The following is a 21,234-nucleotide window of genomic DNA, read 5'->3' on the forward strand; positions in this document are numbered from 1 at the left end:
TTGTTTTGTGTTTATGAAGACACGTTGTTCAGATTTTTTATATTAGATTATATACAGAATAGTATCCAATAATACAGCTGACATATATGGCATACCGTGCATAACAAATGTTAAATGACATGCTTTCACTTACAGTAGCTTTCTTAAGGTAACTCCTACCAGCATGTTTAAACCACAACAGAACAAGGCGAATGTGACTCTGTAACAACTAGTTGACTGATGCTCAATCAACAAAATAACTTGTCAAATAAATACAAAGTCATGCAGTCGAAGTTTGCTGTCTCGGAGTGCTGCAAGCCAGACCGTAACTTCCTGTTTACGTTGGCGCCTCACAAAAAGAGCCAATCATACGCCTTCTTCGTTGTCACCTTCTTTGCATTTATTGGCACGTGGCATCGTAGTACTTCTTGTAGGCATTGGCTGCCGAAAGAACACGGAAAGTAACGAGTAGCCACGATGCATCATTGGAAATGTATCCGAGTAAAAGTACCAATTTTCTTTTGTAAATATGGCCACGTAAAAGTTGGCCCTAACAGAAATATGCAGAGAAATTCTAAAAAACGCTTAGGTACACTAACGATGTATTTATACTTCGTTACGATGCAAGACTAATTAAAACGATTCATTTGGAATCGTTGGCATATTAAATGTGTGTGTAATTAATGGTGAAGTATGGAGATGAAGCTGTCCAATAAATAACGAGCATCATGTATTGGAGTGAAAAGAAGCTAATTTCCTGTCATTCGTAATATGCCTTTTCTCTCCTCCTTCAGCCTCTCACTCATTTCCTCCCCCCATAGTGCCGCCCACAAGCACACAGCCAGTCAACACAGACAGGACACAGTGAAGAGTGTTTGAGGTGAGTGGCCGTATTTCATTCATGTATTCATGCATTCATTCATTCATTCATGTATTCATTCATTCATTTGCGAGGACCAGACGTTAGACGAGGTTCATCGTGGAACAGCTTGGACATTTTTTTTGTTGTTTTTTGGAGGCTTTTTAACAAGTGATTGATGTCAAAGTTGGACACATGGAATTAATTTGTCTCTTCAGCAACAACAACAAACATTTGAAGTTTGTGTGAGGAGGAAAAAAAAGTGCCTTTTTCACCTCTTTTTCTTTCTTCTTGTACGACAAACGTTGTGTAGCAGTGAAGGACAATTTTTCATTCGAGACAATTCTTTGGTCCACTTGTCAGGCTTTGGCGCGCTTGGCTGTCGGCTGTCAGCTAGAGCGAGCACCAAACGACAACGACAAAAAAAAGCAACAAAATGAAGACCCATTAAGGTAAGAACAAGTTCATTTGATTTTTCGTTTGACTTTTAATGTGACATACTGACAATATTAGCATTGTAAACCTCACTCATTAGCAACATGACAGTGACAAATATCCCAAGTCCAAATCATTATTCACTAGCAGTAGAAAAAAACAGCAGAGCGCTCTGTCCTATAGAAGATCTTTGACTAGTGTTTTTGATGTAGGTCCTTTAACACATCAACATCTGCTTTTGCTGCATATTCCTGCAAACAGCAGAAAACTCCTTTCATACCGAAGATCTTTGACTCCCAACAACAGGAGAAAGTTGTTGTCATTTACAAAATCTTTGACTTGTGTTTTTGATGTAGGTCCTTAAAAACAGCAGAGCATTCTGTCACATAGAAAGATCTTTGACCAGTGTTTTTGATGTAGGTCCTTAAAAACAGGAGAAGACTCTGTCATACAGAAGAGTTTGACTAGTGTTTTTGCCGTAGATTTCTAAAAAGAGCCGAGAACTGACATATTGAAGATCTTTGACTGTTTTTGATATAGGTTGTGTGTGTGTGTGTAGTGACCATATGAATGACATTCACATTGTGATAATGGCTTGACCTCAGAACAGCTACCGTAAATGATTTTGATAATGAAGGCGAGTCAATTAACCTTTTGTTGCATCGTCAGTGAGCCCAGCCACCCATCACGGTGTCAAAGGTCACTAATAGGAATATGTTGACACAATTTATAAGAATAATAAAAATTCATTGTAGACCTTGTGTGACCTCACTCAGTGCAGACCTGTTTGGAGCAGCTTGCGGGCCGAGGATGGTGTCCCGTGGTGAGGCTGCTCTGCCGCTGCTGCTTCTGGCGCTTCTGGTGGTGCGTGCCGCTGTGGGGGGCTACCAACGTAATATCACTTTGGCCGTCATCCTGCCGGAGAGCAACACGGACTACCCGTGGGCTTGGCCGCGTGTAGGGCCCGCCCTGGAGCAGGCAGTTCGGACCGTCAACGCAGACCCCACCTTGCTCCCCGGCCTCCGCCTCGGCTACATCTTCAAGAACAGCGAGGACAAAGACGGCACCTGCTCCGAGTCCATCGCACCGCTCATGGCTGTGGACCTCAAGCTGGCCTATGACCCGTGGGCCTTCATCGGACCGGGCTGCTCCTATACCTCCTCTCCTGTGGGCCTCTTCACCACTCACTGGGACGTCCCCATGGTGACAGCAGGGGCCCCAGCCGTGGCCTTCTACGGCGGCGTGTACCCGTCTATCACCAACACGGGCCCAACCCACAAGAAGTTGGGCAAGTTCGCCTTGCGCATCTGCGAGCACTTTGGCTGGCGGGAGCACGTCATGCTCATGTTCAACGACAACAAGGTGGATGATCGGCCGTGCTACTTCGCAGTGGAGGGCCTCTACACCGAGTTGAAGAGCATCAACATCACGCTGGTAGACAGCGTCTTCGAGGAGAACAAGCCACCCATCAACTACGCTCAGATCCTCACCGACATCCAGAATGAAAGCAGAGGTCAGTTGCTCGCCGTACTTTTTCTCCCACTTGTTCCACACACATCTGAGTAGGGTGTGCGTCAGTTGGTGCACTTGTGTACTTACACTTAGTCTTTTGAGTGCACAGGTGTTCACACTGAGAAGTACAGCAAAATGCAGTGCAGTGTCAATACCCAGGTGTTGCACTCAAAACAATCAGAATGGTGAGTGTGCAGTGATGGGCACTTACCACCCTTAATAGTCAGCTCATGGCTATGTAGCGGAAGGGTAGGGATGATGAAACAAAAACGCCATTTATGGGGCCATCCAAATGTTGGTGATAATGCTTCATTGAGTGGTTGCAATTTTACCATTAAAAAGGAGAGAAGAAGAAGAGGGTAAATATTGCGTTCTTCATTTCCGGTCAGCGTACAACGACCGTGATAGATTTAGGACAGTTACTACACTGTCAAAATTCACACGCTCGGGACCTAAGTGTACACAGTGTACTTATTGAAGTGTACTGATGCAAGTATTCTAATTGAGAACATCATTAGTGTGAAAGATGCTGCCATCTTGCTCATCTGCTGACCTGAGACCAGCCAAAAACACACGCACACACGCACACAATCCTAAAAGTTGTGTTGTAAAGGCACACACATTTTCCCCCACACAAATAACAAGGTGTGTTATGACAAAAGAGCACAAATGATGATTATTAGGAATAATATTTGTGTGAAAGACAGTGTCATTGTCATTGTGACCCATTGACTGATAAGCGTGAAGACTCGTGGTCATGAGAGTGATGTTTGCCGCAAGGCACCATTGTTGCAGCAGAAACATGAGCCCGATCGATGCGTACGCCAGACGCGCAGCAGCTTGATGCACTTTGTCTGCCTCGAGGCACTCTGGGACGTATGCTATGCTAGCTGTGAGGCTAACGTGGGTTTCCACTCCAGCAACACGCATGCAATAAACCAAGCTGGACCCGGCACACACTGAACGCTGTGCATGCGTGTGTGCGTGTGCGTGCACGGGCGTGTTTGTGTGTGTGTTTCCCACAGAGGCCTGACGCCTCCCAACAGGACATTCATTAACAGAGGTCAGCAACCTGACGCCTTATAAGGAAGCTACAGTACGCCTATCAGATGTAGAGCTATTTCCTGAAAAACACGCTATTTAACTCTCGTAACGCCACACTTTGTTGCAACGTGCACCTTAACAACATTTACATTCATTGTTAATATAGCGCCCATCTTAACAACATTATTTGTTGCACATTGAATTCTTTGGTTAAGTTGAAGAAACGATGATCAGATGTAGAAGTAGACATTGTCTGTGTGTGTCATTGTTGCACAACCAGATGTTAGAGTGTGACAAATGATTGGGGGCGGCCGGGGGTTGCTTTTCTACTCTAACCTGACGTACACACACACACACACACACACACACACACATTTCCTTTATGGTGTGACGCTGAGCAAACATCATATCACACTTGTGCATGTTTAAATTATTATCATCAGGATGTATGTCAAGGAAATGATGAGAATGTAAAAAGATGACATCACTACAGCTGCTGTTGGATATTCCCACACTTCATTTGCATAAATGAAAGTTTGTTCCTTTTAAGGAAAACTGGACGGCTTCTTGGCTTGTTTTTTGGTTTTTTTTGTGTGTGTTTTTTTAGGAAATGTTTTCTGCCCTGTGCTGCTTTAGAAACCCTTATTCCCATTGGGAATCATAGAAATTGAAATCATCTGTTCCCGGGTCAAAATGCGGTTCTCACAAATGAACATGGAGAACAAGAACGAACATTTCTCACACAAGTGCAAAAAGAAGTCAAGCAGCTCGTCGGTCCATGTTGTAGATGATGATGTAGCATGACAGTAGTGTCAGTCCCTAAAGTTAGACCTTAGTCAGGAAGTGCTCTGGGAGGTCAGAAGTCATTTGCTGTGCTCTTCCTGCTTTCAGCATGGTGGCGTGTACCCTTTGACCTTTAAATAAAAAAAAAAATCTGACTCAGCAAGACATCCATGAAGATACCAGTTGTCTCCGGCTGTCAAATGACACTGTGGATGTCTTTACTGGACATGACTTATGTGATCATGAAAGTGGGAGGAGCTTCCCAGCATGGATAAATGAGTTGTAAAAGACTATTTTTGAAGCTTGAAGCTTGAAGCTTGAAGAGTGTGCGTATGTTTGTGTGTGTGTGTGTATGTGTGTGTGCGTGCGTGTGTGTGTGCTTCCTGCTCTTTTCCAACGCTGGAACAATAGAGGTGGTAGGACAGGAACATCAAGCCATCACGGCTCAGGAGACTTCCTGGCGCTCCGATGAGCGCACTCCCAACTTGGAAGAAAGCCAAGAGAACACTACAACTACTGCGACTACTACTACCACTACTACTCCTTAAATACCAACTAAATACACTTACAAAATTCTCAATTAATTACCCATTAAATTATTCTATTAAATACACAAATAAATACTCACAAATTTCCTACCTTCTATAAATAGCCATTAAATAATCTATTAAACACTATAATAAACACAATAAATTCTCAACTAAATACCTGTTGAATAATCTGAAATACCGACTAAATACTCCCTAGAATCTCAATGAAATAATCTATTACATGCTCAGTAAATACACTAAATACTCACTAAATTCACATCTAAATAGCTATGAAATAATCCATTAAACACGCAAATAAATAAATAAAATAAATAGGACGAGTTTTAATAACTGGTCCTATTAAGGATTCATTCATTAAACACTCACTCTACAAAAGAGATACATTATTACACCACTAATGGCGTTAAACACAGAACTGCTACTGACTCTACTCTGTATAAAATTATGATTTTCTTTTTATTTACATCATATGATGATTTTTTAAAACCATATTTTATAAGACCAAGTTGCATAAAGTGGAGCGTTTACTGTATGGAAGTATATCTGCTGATGTGATTTGATCAAAAAGTCACAGTTCTTTCCATTGCTCTCCTGCTGCCGTTTTTTTTCAACTGTTTTGGAAAATGAGTACGTGAACGCATTGACCAAAGCCTTGTGACGCTCATTGTTGTCATCTGGAGTCATTATCCTTAAACGTTTGGCCATGGCAAACATTTGTTCGACATGAAGTTTCGCCTTAAATTATAGTGAATCTCTTGGTCATTGTCAAGATGGCGGACGCCAACAGATGCAGCTAATTATAGTCATCCTCTTTGAAGTCACATGACAGCCCCTCCCCGCTGGTACTTAGTAGGTAAATGTGAAATTCAGTTAAATATGAGGACAAATTATTTGGTATGTGCTAGCTGTTAGCATTTTAGCTATTTTACGAGCCAGAGCAGTATTGCTGTTAATAATAGTGTTTACCCTTTACTCATCATAGTGTACACAGTGTACAGCACTCAGTAATCATGGAATGCTCATCACAGTGTACACAATGTACCCATTAATAATGAAATACTCATCATTGTGTACACAGTGTACTCAGTAATCATGAAATCCTCAACGGCGGTCACAATGTTCATTGTCACTTCCTGTGTCTCCTGTCCAGTCATGTTCGTATGTTGCTCGCCTGACGTCTTCAGGAAGTTGATGGTTCACTTTCGCCGCGCGGACCTTCCTCACGAGCAGTACGTCTTCTTCTATATCGACGTGTTTGGAGAGAGCCTCAAGTCGGAGCACAGACAGCCCTGGGCGAGAGGGGACGAGGATGACGCCGTCGCCAAGGAGGCCTTCCAGGTACGCCTGACTTGACCGTCCACACGTGCGGCTTGTTGATATGACGATGTCGTGTGATGTGTGTTGTCAGAGTGTTAAGATCCTGACGTATCGAGAGCCTCAGAACTCGGAGTATCGAGACTTTGTCCACAATCTGAAGGTGGACGCCAAGACCATGTTCAACTACACCATTGAGGACTCGTTGGTCAGTTCTTGTGTTTTGTCTCATGCCCTCACACGCAAACACTGCATTTTGTGCTGAAAGCTAAGCTAACATGAGTTAATGTCCATCTTTACAACAGTCTGCTATCAGCCACTTTCCTCGGTGCTGCAAAACATGTAATCACATTACTGCACTACACCGTGTCCCTTATCACAGCCTCTCTCTCTCTGTGTGTGTGTGTGTGTGTGTGTGTGTGTGTGTGTGTGCGTGTGTGTGTGTGGGTGGGTGCGTGCATGTGTGTGTGGGGGGGATTGCTTGTAAAGCCAGTTAATCAGTAGCAGCCAGCTGAGAGACGCTAATGTGCTGAACAACCATCACACACAAACACAAAGTACAGCCATAAATGTGAGCAAACACACTAATTCATCTTTCACTCTACTGTGTGCTCCCACACCATCAAACACAAACACACAGCAACAAACAAAATCAGCTAACACAGCTACACGGCTAACTTAAAAAGTGATGTTTGTGTTTGTGGCTGACAGATGAACATAATCGCTGGAGGCTTCTATGACGGTCTGATGCTCTACACACATGCGCTCAATGAGACCATGACTCCGCCCACCATGCGGCCTCCTGGAAGAGTGGTCACCAGGAGGATGTGGAACAGAACATTTCAAGGTTTCTTGTGTTTGTCCTCACACATACAGATAATCAAGCACTTAGCATTAGCAACGTTAACTGTGACATGTAGTGGTATTAGATGCAGTGTAACATGTCGGAGTAAAATATTTTGTAGTGTAACATGTAGTAGTTGTAGTTGTAAAGTATGCACAAGTAGTAATGTATAGTAATCCCTCATTTATCGTGGTTAATTGGTCCGAGACCCGAGCTTGATAAGTTAATTAGGATTCCTTCATTATAAATGGAATATTTTTGTAGTTATGGCATAGAAAACCTGTTCACAATCTTATAAATATGCTTTTTAACACTATTAGAGCCATCTTGACATTAAATAACACCTCTATTGTCACACTTACATTTGTATTACCCAGTATAGTAGATATAATTGGAGAAAATAAGGCATTTAACATAGTTTACCTTGTAGGGGAGCAGAATCGGTGGTGGACAGGAAGTGACATTGGGGGTTCAGAGCTGAGGTTTAGCTTGTTGTGGGATATGCCCGTAACAGTAACCCGTGTTATTATGATGATGATTATTATTATTATTGTGTTACTAATATTGTGCCTTTTATGAGATAATCTTGTCGAGGCGATCAAGTCTGGTGCTTGTCACCTAACAATTACTGACACCTAGTGACCAATGTAGAATACTGTAATATACTGTAGAATACTGTATAGAATGTAGATAGATAGATAAATAGAATACTGTAATAATGTAGAATACTACACAAGTTCAATGGTGGGCTTAACGGCCTTTACTGTATTTGCATTTTAGTCCATTTAGTTATTTTTATGCTTGAAAATGCTTCATTTGAGCAAAAAACACATACAATTTGCTAAATATGCATATTTATTTGACTAATAATAGGCCATAGTCAACCACAAAAAAGCGATCATTTATTAATGAAGACATTTTTGAAAAACCGAGAGTGAAGATGCGATGTTCGAACTGCGATGTAGCGAGGGATGACTGTAACCTGTAATAATGTAGTTCCATGACTGTTAGTGCAGTGTGGTGCTGTGTAGCACACACACACACACATACACACACATACACACTCACCGTCACGTCCAACTTGTTACACTAGCTTGTGTGTGTGTGTGTGTGTGTGTGTGTTTATTGTTTTAGTGGTCACGTGGTTGCTAGGCTTTATTTATTCTGCTCTTCATTCGTCCTCAACCTGACTTGTCTTTGTTGTCTTATGTGTCCTCCATTAGCGTCTGTCAACCATCAGGGTGACCTTGAGGTGTTTGACTTTATTTATCTTTACATCCCACTCAGCGTGCAATAACACACAATAACACACGTGACGCCACTCTCTGATCAAACTCACAAGGAGGTGGAGCCTATAGCTGTACAGGGCCGGGGCCACCCTGTCAATCACAGTGCTGCTAACGGTGACTTCACGTGGACTCTTCTGTAATTGTCAAGCCCCTGCTGGGTGCCATATGAAACCCCACCAAGAAGATGCAATCTAATCATGTGAAAGCAGACCCTCATGTCTCACAGCTGTCTCTTTGTCCTCTCAGTGGACATCCATCACATCACCTCTGCAGTGGCCCCGCCCCCTGGCCAAATCTCATTGTGCTGTTTTGGTGATGTGTTCACTTCCTGTTCAGCTTCCCACGGAGACAACGGATGTAATGTTCCTAATCTTTGATTTACAAGCTGCTGGTTGCTAGGCAACAGACCTCAGCTTCACCATCCATTCTGGGTCTTTTTTGTCCTGTCTCCGGTCCTCATGTCCTTTTTGTCCTGATAGCAGTTGTTGTCGTCAACATGGTCAAGAAGTTCAATGACGAGATAAACACACATGAACTTTGTGTCCTTAGGTGTGACTGGGACATTGCAGCTGGACGAGAATGGAGACAGAGAGACTGACTTTGCTTTGTGGGACATGATAGATACTAACAACAGTGCTTTCCAGGTACACACACACTTATATAGCGTGGACTAAGTGATCCATGTGAGTGTACAACTAGCAGCAGTGCTTGTGGTTCATTCCAGATCGTTTTGGTGTACAACAGTCTGGAGGAGCATCTGACTGAAATTCCTGGTACGTCGCTACACTGGCTGGGAGGAGCTTGCCCACCGGATGTTCCAGTGTGCGGTTTCAAGAACGACAACCCCATTTGCCTGACCAGTAAGTAACCATTAATGCCAGACGCTGACATGTTACTGCGTCTCTAACGTCACATGTGATTTGACAGAAACAATCACCATACACCAGATGGTCTCCATTGTGGTCTTCTTCATACTAACTATGAGCCTCACTGTCGCCATCTTCATCTACAGGTGAGACCTCAGCAGCTCCTCCGTCTGTCTTTTGCCCGAGATGGCACTAAAGGGGTCATGTCGCCCCCTAGCGGCGCTAGTGTATAAAGCATTGTTGTGTTGCGTGTACCTGTTGCAGGAGGATGAAGCTGGAGAAGGAGTTGGTGGCTCAGCTTTGGAGGATTTCCTGGGATGACATCCACATGAGCAACCTGGACAAAGTGCTTCGCAGCGGCAGCAGGATCACATTGTCTCTGGTTTGTGCAAGTTGTCGCTGTGACCATGTCAAACGGCCATGTCACATGACCACGCTGTGTTCGTCCACAGAGGGGCTCTAACTACGGGTCCCTGATGACGACGGATGGACACGTGCAGGTGTTTGCAAAGACAGGTTATTATAAGGTCAGCAAAAAAAAAAGTCTAAATTACAACTTTTACATCCCCCCTCTGCATCTATGAGCAGAAACGCACCACCAAATTGTTCTATGAGTCTACCAGCAGGGGGAATTATAGTGCATCTGAATATCGTCACCCTATTAAAATAATGTCCGGAGTAACTTTTTGACGAAAATTAGTTTTTGGCCTAAATCGTCTCTTGATAATGCTGGCCATCCCTGGTAAAATCGCCTAAATCCGTAGTTGAAAGAATCAACAATACAAGCTATCCTTCTCTGAGAAATGCGTCGTTTTGGGGGGTTTTCCCAAAAACTTGAAAATATGACGGCCATATGTAAATGTGTGTCCTACACTTAATCAGCCACCAGAGAACGTACGTAAAGTATACACAACATTTGATCGACTTGTAGCAACGTTACTACCTGTCTGTAGGTCTTCTACTGCTTCAGTATTTCACACTTACGTATGCATGTTGTTACAGGGGAACATCGTAGCCATCAAGTACACCAACAGGAAGCGCATCGAGCTGAGCAGGACGGTCCTTTTTGAGCTTAAACATGTGAGTGATGATGAATAAGAATGTACAGTGTGTCGCTATGTTGTACACAAACATCAAACACACCATCTGAAACACTGTAGTACTTGTAGTAGTTCAACAGGTAGTATTTGAACTAGGGGTCTCCCAGTACAACCTTTTCAATTCCGATATGATACCGATATGGCTAGCTTTGAGGATCAGCACGAATCATACACACTGTACTTTTATTACTTATTTTGTAGTGTGGAATGTTAGAAAAGGCTCGATCAAGTGATATTAGTCAAACAGAGAACAATCGTCATCAACAGTAGGCGACAATATATGTTTACATTTTACTTGGTACACTCAAGTGAGATTAACTTTAAAAACAAAACAAAAAAAAGTTTGTTGTACTTATTTGCCTGAGTTGAGAGTGCTATTGGATTTTAAGTGTTGTATGAAACTGCCAAAGATCGGACATTTTAGATGCAGGCTGTAATAATTTCATATTTGCTTTTTGCTGATATGCGACCAATAGCCGATATCAATGTCGGATAGAGACACCCCTAATTACTAGTAAGCTATGTAGAAGTACTAATATACAGTACTGCATATTACTACTTCTTCTTATTACTACTACTTATGTCACGTAACATGCAGTAGTGTAACATGTAATCAAATAAAGTAGTTGTAGTAGTAAAATATCTAGTAGTGTAACACAGTTGTAGTAGTAAAATAGGTAGCATTGTAATGTAGTTGTTGTAGTAAAATATGTCTGTACTAGTGTAACATGTAGTGACATATGTAGTGGTATAGTAGTGTAACATGTTGTTGTAGTAAAAATATGTAGTAGTATAACATGTATTAATAAAATATCCATGTATCCATTTTCTATACCACTTCATCCTCATTAGGGTCGCGGGGGCATGCTGGAGCCTTTCCCAGCTGACTTCGGGCGACAGGCGGGGTACACCCTGGACTGGTCGCCAGCCAATCGCAGGGCACATACAGACAAACGACCATTCACACTCACTTTCATACCTATGGACAATTTAGAGTCGCCAATTAACCTAACATGCATGTTTTTTTTGGGGAATATGGGAGGAAGCCGGAGTACCCGGAGAAAATCCACGCACGCACAGGGAAAACATGCAAACTCCACACAGAAATGCCCAAGGGAGAATCGAACCCAGGTCTTCTCGATCTCCGGGCTGTTCCTGTGTTGGCCAACATGCTAACCTAATAAAATATGTAGTTGTAAAATTAGTAGTTGTAGTAGTGTAACATGTAGTGGTTGTAGTTAAGTATTTAAATACCTTAGTGTAACATGTAGTAGTAAAATATATAGTAGAAGTTACTGTATATTAAGTGATGATGTGCTCTGATGCAGATGAGAGACGTTCAGAATGAACATCTGACAAGATTCATTGGTGCCTGCATCGACACGCCAAACATCTGCATCATCACTGAATACTGTCCGAGAGGCAGTCTACAGGTACCGCTCTCTTTCACCTCACCTGTCTTTCTCCTCACCTCTCTCTCTCCTTTGCCTGTCTCTTTCTCTTTACCTGTCTCGTTCTCTCTCCTTGCCGCTCTCCCTCCTTACCTGTTGTGCTCTCTCCTTACCTGTCTCTCTCTCATACCTTTCTCTGCTACTCTCTCTCACTCTCCTTACCTGTCTCTCGCTCCTTGCCTCTCTCGCTCTCCTCAACTGTCTTTCTCTCCTTAACTGCCACACCTGTCTCTCCCTTTCCTCACCTTTGTCTCTCCTTAGCTGTCTCTCTTCTTGCCTGGCCCTCCCTATGCTTTCCAGTCTCTCTCTCCTCACCTGTCTCTCTTACCCTACCTGTCTCCTTACATATCTTGCTTGTCGAAAAGTGTATCTGTCTGTCTGCTTCTTAGTGTGTGTGTGTGTGTGTGGGTGTGTTTTCAGGACATCTTGGAGAATGACAGCATCACTTTAGACTGGATGTTCAAATATTCTCTCATCAATGACATTGTTAAGGTGAACCTGTTGTTGTTCTTCTTCATGTGTGACAACATGCTGGTCGTTATTCCAGTTTTTAAAAAAGTGTGCGTGCGTGTGCAGGGCATGGTGTTCCTCCACAACAGCGTCATCGTCTCTCACGGGAAGCTCAAGTCGTCCAACTGTGTTGTGGACAATCGCTTTGTGCTGAAGATCACAGACTACGGTCTGTGCAGTCTTCAGCCTGAGAGCCAATCAGGAAAAGACGCTCACTCTTACTACGCCCGTGAGTTGATGACACCCACGAAGCAAGCAGTGCAGGACAGATGTGTCACAATGTTTTTTGGACCCTGCAGAGAGGCTGTGGACGGCACCTGAACTTCTCCAGATGGAAGCGCCGCCTCCTCAGGGGACTCAAAAGGGTGACGTCTACAGCTTTGGAATAATCCTCCAGGAGGTGGCGCTACGTAGAGGAGCCTTCTACCTGGAGAGCAACCCACTCAGTCCCAAAGGTCAGAACCGGATAATTTTGTTATAGCTGGTCCTCCTGGTCCAAAAGCTCCAGTCAGTTCCAGCATGAAGACATTTATTGTAACATGTTAACTTCCTGTACAGAGATCGTGGACCGGGTGGTTCTAGGTGAATGGCCGTGTCTCAGACCCACTGTGGACCCTCACAGTCACAGCCCAGAACTGGGCCAGCTGATGCAGCGCTGCTGGGCTGAGGAACCCACTGAGAGGCCCGAATTCAACCACATCAGAATGATGCTACGCAAGCAAAACAGGTAAACAACCTCAGCAAGACATGCACCCCCCCAACGTAGCCTCCAACAGTATGTGTGTATGGGTGTGTGCGCACGTGTTTGTGTGTGTGTGCAGGGAGTCCAGGACCAACATCCTAGACAACCTGTTGTCAAGGATGGAACAATATGCCAACAACTTGGAGGAGCTAGTGGAGGAACGAACACAAGCTTATCATGAAGAGAAACGCAAAGCTGAAGCTCTCCTCTACCAGATTCTACCACAGTCAGTATTACGCTACGTGCCAGGTTAAATACTACACAGTGGCACAGTCATTTTGCCTCTACGGTATAAGATGTATGTGTTGCATTCAGTTCGGTGGCAGAGCAATTAAAACGCGGCGAGACAGTCCAGGCCGAAGCCTTCGACTCGGTCACCATCTACTTCAGCGACATAGTGGGCTTCACAAGCATCTCTGCAGAGAGCACGCCCATGGAGGTGAGGTGATAGCATGCTAGCTGGTATGAACACTAACAGGCTGACAAATGATATTGTGGCGCTACAGGTGGTGACACTGCTCAACGACCTGTACACGTGCTTCGACGCCATCATAGACAACTTTGATGTTTACAAGGTAACACGGCACACACTGAAGACTACTGCTGTGGCTCAGTTAAAGCACGTGTGTACTTACACTTAGTCTTTTGAGTGCATAAGTGCCTTCACACGGCAAAATGCAGTACACCGTCAGTACCTGGAAGTTGCACTCAAATCATTTCCGGTAAGTGTACAGCGACAGTACTGTCATGGCTTTGGACAATACTACATTGTCAACATTCACACACTCAGGAACTGAGTACATGGTGTGCACAGTATACTTATTGAAGTGCACTGACGCAGGTATTCCATTTGAGTAACAGCATTAGTGTTTAAGACAAGTGACACCACCAGGTGGAGACCATCGGCGATGCGTACATGGTGGTCTCAGGGCTGCCGGTGAGGAACGGGAAGCTGCACGGCCGAGAGGTAGCGCGCATGGCCCTTGCCCTGCTGGACGCCGTCACCAGCTTTAGAATTCGCCATCGACCTGACGAGCAGCTCAAACTGAGGATCGGTGTCCACAGCGGTTAGACCTGCAAAACACATGCAAAATAACATTTGACCACATTCGTAGACGACATCATTGTCAAAATAAGAGTCCTGCTTGTGTGTGTTTGTGCGTGTGTGTGTCTAGGTCCAGTTTGTGCAGGCGTGGTTGGTCTGAAGATGCCTCGTTACTGTCTGTTTGGGGACACGGTCAATACGTCATCCAGGATGGAGTCCAGTGGAGAAGGTGAACACATGTCGTCTACATTGTGATGATGGAACATTGGACCCCCGTGTGTGTGTGTGTGTGTGTGTATGCGCAATCACAGCCTTGAAGATCCACGTGTCGGCAGCCACCCGTGACATCCTGCAGGAGTTTGGCTGCTTCCAATTGGAGATGAGAGGTGACGTGCATGTGAAAGGCAAAGGGAAGATGACCACCTATTGGCTCCTGGGCGAGAGCAGCAGCCAATGAGTGCACCGGCTGCGCAGGAAGAGGGAGGGCTCATGCTGTGAGTGCCGCCAACAAGTCACAAATGCAAACATGTGACTAAACCAACAAATACCAACGCCACCTTTTGAGGGTTTTGTTTTTTCATCCAATCAGACGAGCGGACACTTCCACATCCTCACTTTGACACTATTGAGCAGGTTTATCCACTAGATGGCGGTATCGTCACGTGTTTCAGGAAAAAATAACTGCCAGGTTGAAAGGTCAAACAAGTCACACCTGTCTTTGTGTCACAGGAAGTGAGGCGGCCAATCACAGACCAATGCTGTGTCTCAATTGGTGCACTTTCAGACTATGTTCCAAATTGCACAGTTCCATACTTCCACGTCTTTTTCAGTGCATAAGTGCAATGCAGTGCACTGTCAGTACCCGCATGTTGCACACACTCAATGGTGAGTGCACAGTGATGGACACTTACCACCCTCAATAATAGCCATCTTGGCTAGTTAGCAGAAGGGGAGGAACTAACTTGAGTGGGTGCAGTTCATAAATAAAAGAGAAGATAAATACTGAGATGGTCATTTTTAGTAGGTGTATGACAGTAATGGATTTGGAACAGCACTACACTGTCAATTTCACACTCTCAGTAGCAAATTCCACAGACTTTTTGTAGTGTAGGCGTGGAAGCGCATGAGTTGGTACACAGTCTTAGTCTTTTGAGTGCATACATGGCAATGTATCGGACAGGGAGGGACTAGCTCGAGTGGTTGCAATTTTCTCCATTAAAAAGGAGTGAAGTATTCTGTTTTGAGACACAGCATTACACTTCAATAAGTTTACTGTGTACACAGTGAACTTAGTTCTCGAGTGTGTGAATTTTGACAGTGTGGTGCTGTTCCAAATCCATTACTGTTGTTTTACACTTACCAAAAATAATAACAGTATTTACCTTCTTCCATTCAATATGCGTTGCTCCTGAGATGCTATTACTTCAAGTTAGTCCCTCCACTTCCGCTATGTAGCCAAGATGGCGATTATTGAAGGCGGTAAGTGTCCATCACTGCACACTCATCATTTTGAGTGCAACATCCAGGTACAGAGTGCACTGCATCAATGAAAGCACAGCTAAGTGTACAAAGTACACTTAGTGAAGTGTACTGACGGAAATACAGTATTTTATTTGAGACAGCCATTGTCACTGATGTGTGACAAAAGAAAGGACTTTTAGTTGAAAAGGTTTTTTATTGAATACAAGACAAACCAATGTACAAATGTTTCCTCCAGACATAAAAAGTTAACTGTCAATCATGTCCACTCTTCATGTGATGAGCTGCGGGACATAAACACACAACATTAGAGACATTCTTCAATCAGTGTGTGTGTTTGTGTGAGACTCACAGACTTGACCGACTGCTTGATGAAGTCCTTCCTGCTGGTCAGGTCGTGATCAGGATAAGTGTCAAACACCTGCAAGGTTTCAACTCGTCAAGTCAGTAACAGCCTGCACACGAGGAAGAGCAAAACCCCACCACTTGAAGGCGGGGTCACGTACCTTTTGGCATATCTGCTTCATGGTCATCTCCTCCAGGTCGGCGTCCTTCAGCAGATCACGCACCGTCTCCTTCAGCTGCTCGTCACTCGGCGCTCGTTTGATCAGACTGCTGAGCGGCTCGTCCTCATCGGACGTGTCTGTCGTCAGAGACAATGGGCGGCGGTAAGACGGGGTGGGACATGCCTGAGTTGCACGGCGGTCTCACCTGTGTTGGTGTTTCTGCTGCTGCTGTCCGCCTTCTTAGTCCTGGCGGCAGGTTTCTTCTTCTTCTTTGCCTGACAAACGGGAAGTCGCTCAACATGAAGAAAGGCCAACAAGCGCATTGACGCTTTACCTTCTCAGCTTCGTCGCTGTCCAAGTCATCATCAGAGAGGTCTCTTTTGAGCCGCTTCCTGGGAGGAGGCGTCTTCTTGGCCGGCGTCCGGGAACGCTTTTTGGACTTGGTGACCTAACACGAGACTTGATGGATTTAAAAGCGCAAACATACCAGGGGCGCTGGTCCCAACCTTCACTCACCTCTACCTCCTCTTCCTCATCTATGGACCGCTCCGACGAGTCCTCGTCTTTCTGGGATGACCTGTCTTCCTCTGCTGCCTTCTCTTCCTCGTCTTCGTCATCCTCGTTGTCGTCATCGCTGCTGGAGTCCATGACGATGGCGTTGGACTTACTTCCTGCTTTGGACTTCTTGGGGCTGGACGAGGAGGACGAGGCACGTCCGGTATTGGCGTTGCTCTTCTTCTTGCTCTTGGCAGTCGACTGGTCAGCTGTCACTTTCTTCTTGGACCTCTTCTTCTTCTTGACGGGAAGACGCTAAGGAGAGAAAATCAAACAGGGACCACAAACAGAACCTCCTAGCAGTCGGGGCGGCACTCACCTTCCCGCTGTTCTTTGGAGCGAGCAGGAACATTAGGATCCTGTCCACCAGATCCGAGTGTGTCCCTTTCTTCTCCAGGTCCAGGACACCACAAACCACCTTCAGCTTAGCGTTGGTCAAGTGAGAGTTCCTGCATTCAGTAAGACAACGGCACAGCGTTAGCGATTCGCAAGGATGTTGACTAACCACTATGACACACCTGAGAAGTTTTTCCCGCTTTTTGAGGTACTGCTCGCTGCCAGCATTGAAAGGAAAGCCATTGAAAAGACGCAGGTTTTTCTTCATGGTGGCCATCTGACAAACAACACAAAGGTCAGCCTGTAGCAGGCGGGCCGGAGGCCATGTTCCTACCTTCCCCGGCCGCTCAAACAAGATAGCGTGGAGAGGCTTCAGGTCAGCGGGCTTCAGTTTGCTGATCTGGAAGTTGGTGCGTGGAATGTCTCCCAGCTTGTCACCACTTCCTGCAGAGAGAGATGTTGGCCGACACAGCTCAGGTGGGACGGCGTCAGAGCAGGAAAAAAGTCAATGTACCTTCTGCGATCCTCAGCTTTTCTTTGTGCTTGGGCGCCTGGAAGTCGAGTCGTTCCACGTTCTTCTTGGTGCGCTTTCCCTCCATGATCACGTCACCTGCGCAGTCACAACACAAGCTAGCAAGCCCTGCCCACACCGCTAGACGACCTACAAGCAGAAAGTAAATCTGCACTACCTGCTGACTTCAACAGGGTTTTCTTTGTACTCGACTTCTCATCTTCCTGCGATGTCTCGAGCTGCTCGTCCAGGACTTCCTCTGCCATGTTGTTTATACCAGCACCACCTATTAAACACACAAGTTTAATGTTCTTCATCGCCTTTTGACATTATTAACAAACGCAGGAGGAAGCGAGGAGTCACGTGATCATAACACATGATCAGGTGACTAAGTTTCCATGGAAACATTATGAACTCACATCAAAGTATTTATTGGAAAAGGTTGCCGTGGTGATCAACTCGCATATAACATGTAGATGGCGCCAAAACAAACATTACGAATGTAACGTTTGTCTTTGCCATCTTGAAGAAAACTTCGTAAACAACGCTGATGAATGTCCACGCAATGGATAACAAAAAAGCTTTGTGCTCATTCAAATGACAATTAAACTCAAATAAATGTTGACTTTCGACAGGGCTGCTAGCAAGTTAGCACATTAGCCTCGTCTCCACTAATGTTACACGTTGACAGGTTAGTGGCTTATAAAGTAATGAATGTCCAAAAGAGACACACAATGCCGCCGTGACGCACACAAAAACACACTAATGGACGTTGCTGCAGAATAAGCTGATCAAAGTTGTTACCGTGTTGTCATGCGAAGAAGAAGCCTTCTTTTATTTGATTCCTGATGGCGGTTTCTGTATGGGCGGGGCTACGACCGCTTCCTCATCACTGATTGGACAATACACGATGACGTTTCGTTGATCTTCTTCGTCAGGTGGTAGTGGCGGTATGCAGAACTCGCAGTTGTCATCTAGTGGTCGCATGCAATAACACCTAAATAGATGCTTTGGCGTCTTTCCCAGAAGCTGAGTGCTGTACATATTTTCATCTTTTCTAGCCAATATTTGTCCTTGGTACACGTCACACTGTTGATTGTGTGTTCAAGTCAACCTGTTTGACCAGTCTGCTAAACGAACAAATAAACATTTGCGCTCCTAGTGTGATCTGATCTTCATGCTGCACATTTACACAAGTTAGTGTGAGCTTAAGGTTAGTGAATACCTTTGCATTTGCATTTCAAAATAAGGGAATTTTCCATACAATAACAGAAATTATCATTTATTATTTCCTTCAATTTCTGCTTCTGGGTTTAAACTGTTGTTAGCACAAGCTAACTGATGATGTTACCGCTGTCCAAGCGGCCATCATTATTGCTTTTCCTTGCGATTGGCTGGAAGTGAGGACGCCTTCAGCCTCGCAGCGTGTTGGCTAACATCTTTGATTTGATGGGACATGCACGCTCTCATGGACCATTGTGACTTTCTGTAAGATGCCCTTTATGTGTGTGCATGTATGCACATTTGGCATGTGTGTGTATGTGTGCATGTACAGTATGTGTGTGTGCATAACCCACCTGGTCCAGCCAGCACCGCGTTCCGTACAGGCTCGAACTAGGGTCCGCAGAATGAGAGTCGAGAGCGCTAGCCATCATGCTAAAAGTGTGTTCATCCATTCATCTTCTTCCGCGTATCCGAGGTCGGGTTGCGGGGGCGGCAGCCTAAGCAGGGAAGCCCAGGCTTTCCTCTCCCTGGCTACTTCGTCCAGCTTGTCCCGGCGGATCCCGAGGCATTCCCAGGCCAGCTGAGAGACATAGTCTCTCCAACGTTTCCTGGGTCTTCCCCAAGGCCTCCTACTGGTTGGACATGCCCTGAACACCTCCCCAGGGATGCCTGAGCCACCTCACCTGGTTCCTCTCAATGCGGAGGAGCAGCGGTTCTATGGAGAAAGCTCATTTCGGCTGCTTGTACTTACAATCCTGTCCTGTGTGCGTTCACTCAGTGGAAATAAATTGTTATTGATTATTGTTGATTTCCAGGATTATTTTTACTTTGTGAAGTAATCTATTACAGTGTAACACACAAGTGTCACATTGTTCCTGGATGGGAATTGTGAGTGTGTTGCTTCCAATGAGCCATCAGTGTCTGATTAAGTGTAATGTAATCTGATTACAAATGTACAGTATGAAGTCACAGAAGTAGATTCATGTTTTTATTGATCATCTTAATACTTTATTTCAGGGGTGTCACACTCGTGCCATGGAAGGCCAAGACACTGCAGGTTTTCTTTCCATCTGGTCACTAAAGCAGGTGATTTTAATGATCAACACCTCCTTCAGTTTGAGGGAAGGAGCTCATCAATTAAATCACCTGCTGGAGAAACTGGTTGGAGAGAAAACCTGCAGTATTTTGGCCCACCATTAACATGTGCTTTATTTTGTTCTTGGGATGATTGATGAGCAGGTTGTCATGGAGACAAAGACCAAAGACGTCAGATCGTCTGACTCATTTCACCGAGCCCACTGGGACTACTTGGACTTGGACCTCCAGCATTCCTGGCCAAGGCGTTCCACCTTTTCCTTTGACGTATTGATCTTCATTCACGAGTGATTATCCATCAGTCCAAATCAGGAAGAATGAAAAAAAAGGTTTTTCCCCGCCTCTTCGCTGAAGCTCACTTGGCCGCCATCTTGACAGGCTTGTCCACATCCTCCTGAAAAACAGCAAACAGTCTGACCAACCTGTCCTCCTGATGCATGTGGCTCTGCGAGGGACTCACATAAGCGCCTACGCTGGAGTGCCAGAATCGAGAGTGTGTGGTGTAGAGGGGGACATCATCCGGGTGCTTGTAGCGCCCCCTAGTGCAGCAGCACCACACCAGCTGGCCGTAAGGACAACAGTAATCAATAACAATCAATAATAATCATTAATATAAGTTAGTATTAGTAGAGGTAGTGACCAGTCCAATGAGCAGCAGGAGCAGAAGCAGCAGAACCACAGCAGCCAGAACCAGCAGAGCAATTCCCCAAGCAGGAACGCCACCAGCCTGGGGTGGGGTCTGGGCAGTCCCACCTGCTGTGGTCAAGCTGCCGGCTGACGTCATCATGGCAGACGTGAAGTTAGCGTGGGTGCTGTTGGTTGCCGTGGTTATAGGAAGTATCGTGGACTGTTGAGTGATGTTGGGGTCCTGGGAGGTTGCCATGGTAACTGTCGTTCGCGTCTCCACGCTGACTGTCACCGGGACCGCTGTCGTTGCAACGCCGGCGATGGACGACGCTGAGGACAAACAGTAACATACACGTAAAAGTCCAGTGAATGCATGAATGAGTCACATGACAAAAAAGTCTCACCTGCAATCCATATTGTGAGCGCAGACCACATGCTTCTGCAGAGCGTGTGTCTGTGTGAGAGACTCTTATAGTCACCTGCACACAGGTGGAGCCACAGAGGGCGGGGCCACACCAACATCCCGACAGCAGTAAAAGAGCGCCACATAGTGGACATAGTTTGTATGTGCACGTGG

The 21,234-nt window shown here is 45.2% G+C and overlaps 3 protein-coding genes across 11 annotated transcripts; 1 reads left to right on the forward strand and 2 right to left on the reverse strand.

The window, feature by feature from the left end:
* The first annotated feature begins 817 nt into the window (after positions 1-817).
* Positions 818-19,744, forward strand: npr1b (natriuretic peptide receptor 1b). Of its 3 annotated transcripts, none has more exons than XM_054782431.1 (23): positions 818-859; positions 1,202-1,290; positions 2,050-2,786; positions 6,314-6,501; positions 6,572-6,685; positions 7,189-7,324; positions 9,160-9,254; positions 9,335-9,470; positions 9,538-9,622; positions 9,741-9,858; positions 9,929-10,003; positions 10,479-10,556; positions 11,905-12,009; positions 12,448-12,519; positions 12,604-12,766; positions 12,837-12,992; positions 13,096-13,264; positions 13,359-13,505; positions 13,595-13,718; positions 13,786-13,854; positions 14,172-14,346; positions 14,455-14,553; positions 14,636-19,744. In XM_054782431.1, the coding sequence occupies exons 3-23, from the start codon at positions 2,084-2,086 to the stop codon at positions 14,779-14,781; spliced, it is 3,153 nt and encodes a 1,050-aa protein (XP_054638406.1). In that variant the 5' UTR covers positions 818-859; positions 1,202-1,290; positions 2,050-2,083; the 3' UTR covers positions 14,782-19,744. The 3 variants fall into 3 exon arrangements, with proteins under 3 accessions (XP_054638406.1, XP_054638407.1, XP_054638408.1); XM_054782432.1 differs by having other exon boundaries at positions 823-859; positions 940-1,290; XM_054782433.1 differs by having other exon boundaries at positions 823-859; positions 940-1,290; positions 2,055-2,786.
* On the reverse strand, positions 15,980-18,618 carry LOC129185400 (protein DEK-like). 7 transcript variants are annotated; one of them, XM_054782441.1, is made up of 10 exons: positions 17,890-18,048; positions 17,715-17,810; positions 17,535-17,644; positions 17,383-17,477; positions 17,184-17,313; positions 16,826-17,119; positions 16,644-16,757; positions 16,515-16,584; positions 16,310-16,446; positions 16,045-16,224 (listed from the first exon to the last, which is right to left on the reverse strand). In XM_054782441.1, exons 1-10 carry the CDS (start codon positions 18,026-18,028, stop codon positions 16,111-16,113), a joined length of 1,299 nt encoding a protein of 432 aa, XP_054638416.1. In that variant the 5' UTR covers positions 18,029-18,048; the 3' UTR covers positions 16,045-16,110. The 7 variants fall into 7 exon arrangements, with proteins under 7 accessions (XP_054638410.1, XP_054638412.1, XP_054638409.1 ...); XM_054782435.1 differs by having other exon boundaries at positions 15,980-16,087; positions 16,156-16,224; positions 17,184-17,644; XM_054782437.1 differs by adding an exon at positions 18,131-18,505 and having other exon boundaries at positions 16,037-16,224; positions 17,184-17,644; positions 17,890-17,997.
* Positions 19,745-20,016: 272 nt separating the features above from the next.
* LOC129185254 (uncharacterized) lies at positions 20,017-21,215 on the reverse strand. The gene is made up of 4 exons (XM_054782072.1): positions 21,062-21,215; positions 20,671-20,987; positions 20,491-20,592; positions 20,017-20,424 (listed from the first exon to the last, which is right to left on the reverse strand). Exons 1-4 carry the CDS (start codon positions 21,213-21,215, stop codon positions 20,386-20,388), a joined length of 612 nt encoding a protein of 203 aa, XP_054638047.1. The 3' UTR covers positions 20,017-20,385.
* Positions 21,216-21,234: the final 19 nt, after the last annotated feature.

Source organism: Dunckerocampus dactyliophorus, chromosome 7 (assembly GCF_027744805.1).
Source record: "Dunckerocampus dactyliophorus isolate RoL2022-P2 chromosome 7, RoL_Ddac_1.1, whole genome shotgun sequence".
NCBI lineage: Eukaryota > Metazoa > Chordata > Actinopteri > Syngnathiformes > Syngnathidae > Dunckerocampus > Dunckerocampus dactyliophorus.

Excerpts from the sequence above, each read along its gene's own strand:
- npr1b (XM_054782431.1), top strand. The coding sequence starts at position 2,084 with ATGGTGTCCCGTGGTGAGGCTGCTCTGCCGCTGCTGCTTCTGGCGCTT. Across the intron at positions 6,502-6,571 it reads TCGCCAAGGAGGCCTTCCAG|AGTGTTAAGATCCTGACGTA; the intron begins GTACGCCTGACT and ends GTGTGTTGTCAG. Across the intron at positions 10,004-10,478 it reads CAAAGACAGGTTATTATAAG|GGGAACATCGTAGCCATCAA; the intron begins GTCAGCAAAAAA and ends ATGTTGTTACAG.
- LOC129185400 (XM_054782434.1), bottom strand. The coding sequence starts at position 18,028 with ATGAAGAACATTAAACTTGTGTGTTTAATAGGTGGTGCTGGTATAAAC. Across the intron at positions 17,811-17,889 it reads AACCCTGTTGAAGTCAGCAG|GTGACGTGATCATGGAGGGA; the intron begins GTAGTGCAGATT and ends GTGACTGCGCAG. Across the intron at positions 16,758-16,825 it reads ATGAGGAAGAGGAGGTAGAG|GTCACCAAGTCCAAAAAGCG; the intron begins GTGAGTGAAGGT and ends GTCTCGTGTTAG.
- LOC129185254 (XM_054782072.1), bottom strand. The coding sequence starts at position 21,215 with ATGTCCACTATGTGGCGCTCTTTTACTGCTGTCGGGATGTTGGTGTGG. Across the intron at positions 20,593-20,670 it reads TCCTGCTGCTCATTGGACTG|CTGGTGTGGTGCTGCTGCAC; the intron begins GTCACTACCTCT and ends CCTTACGGCCAG. Across the intron at positions 20,425-20,490 it reads ACTCCAGCGTAGGCGCTTAT|GAGGATGTGGACAAGCCTGT; the intron begins GTGAGTCCCTCG and ends GCTGTTTTTCAG.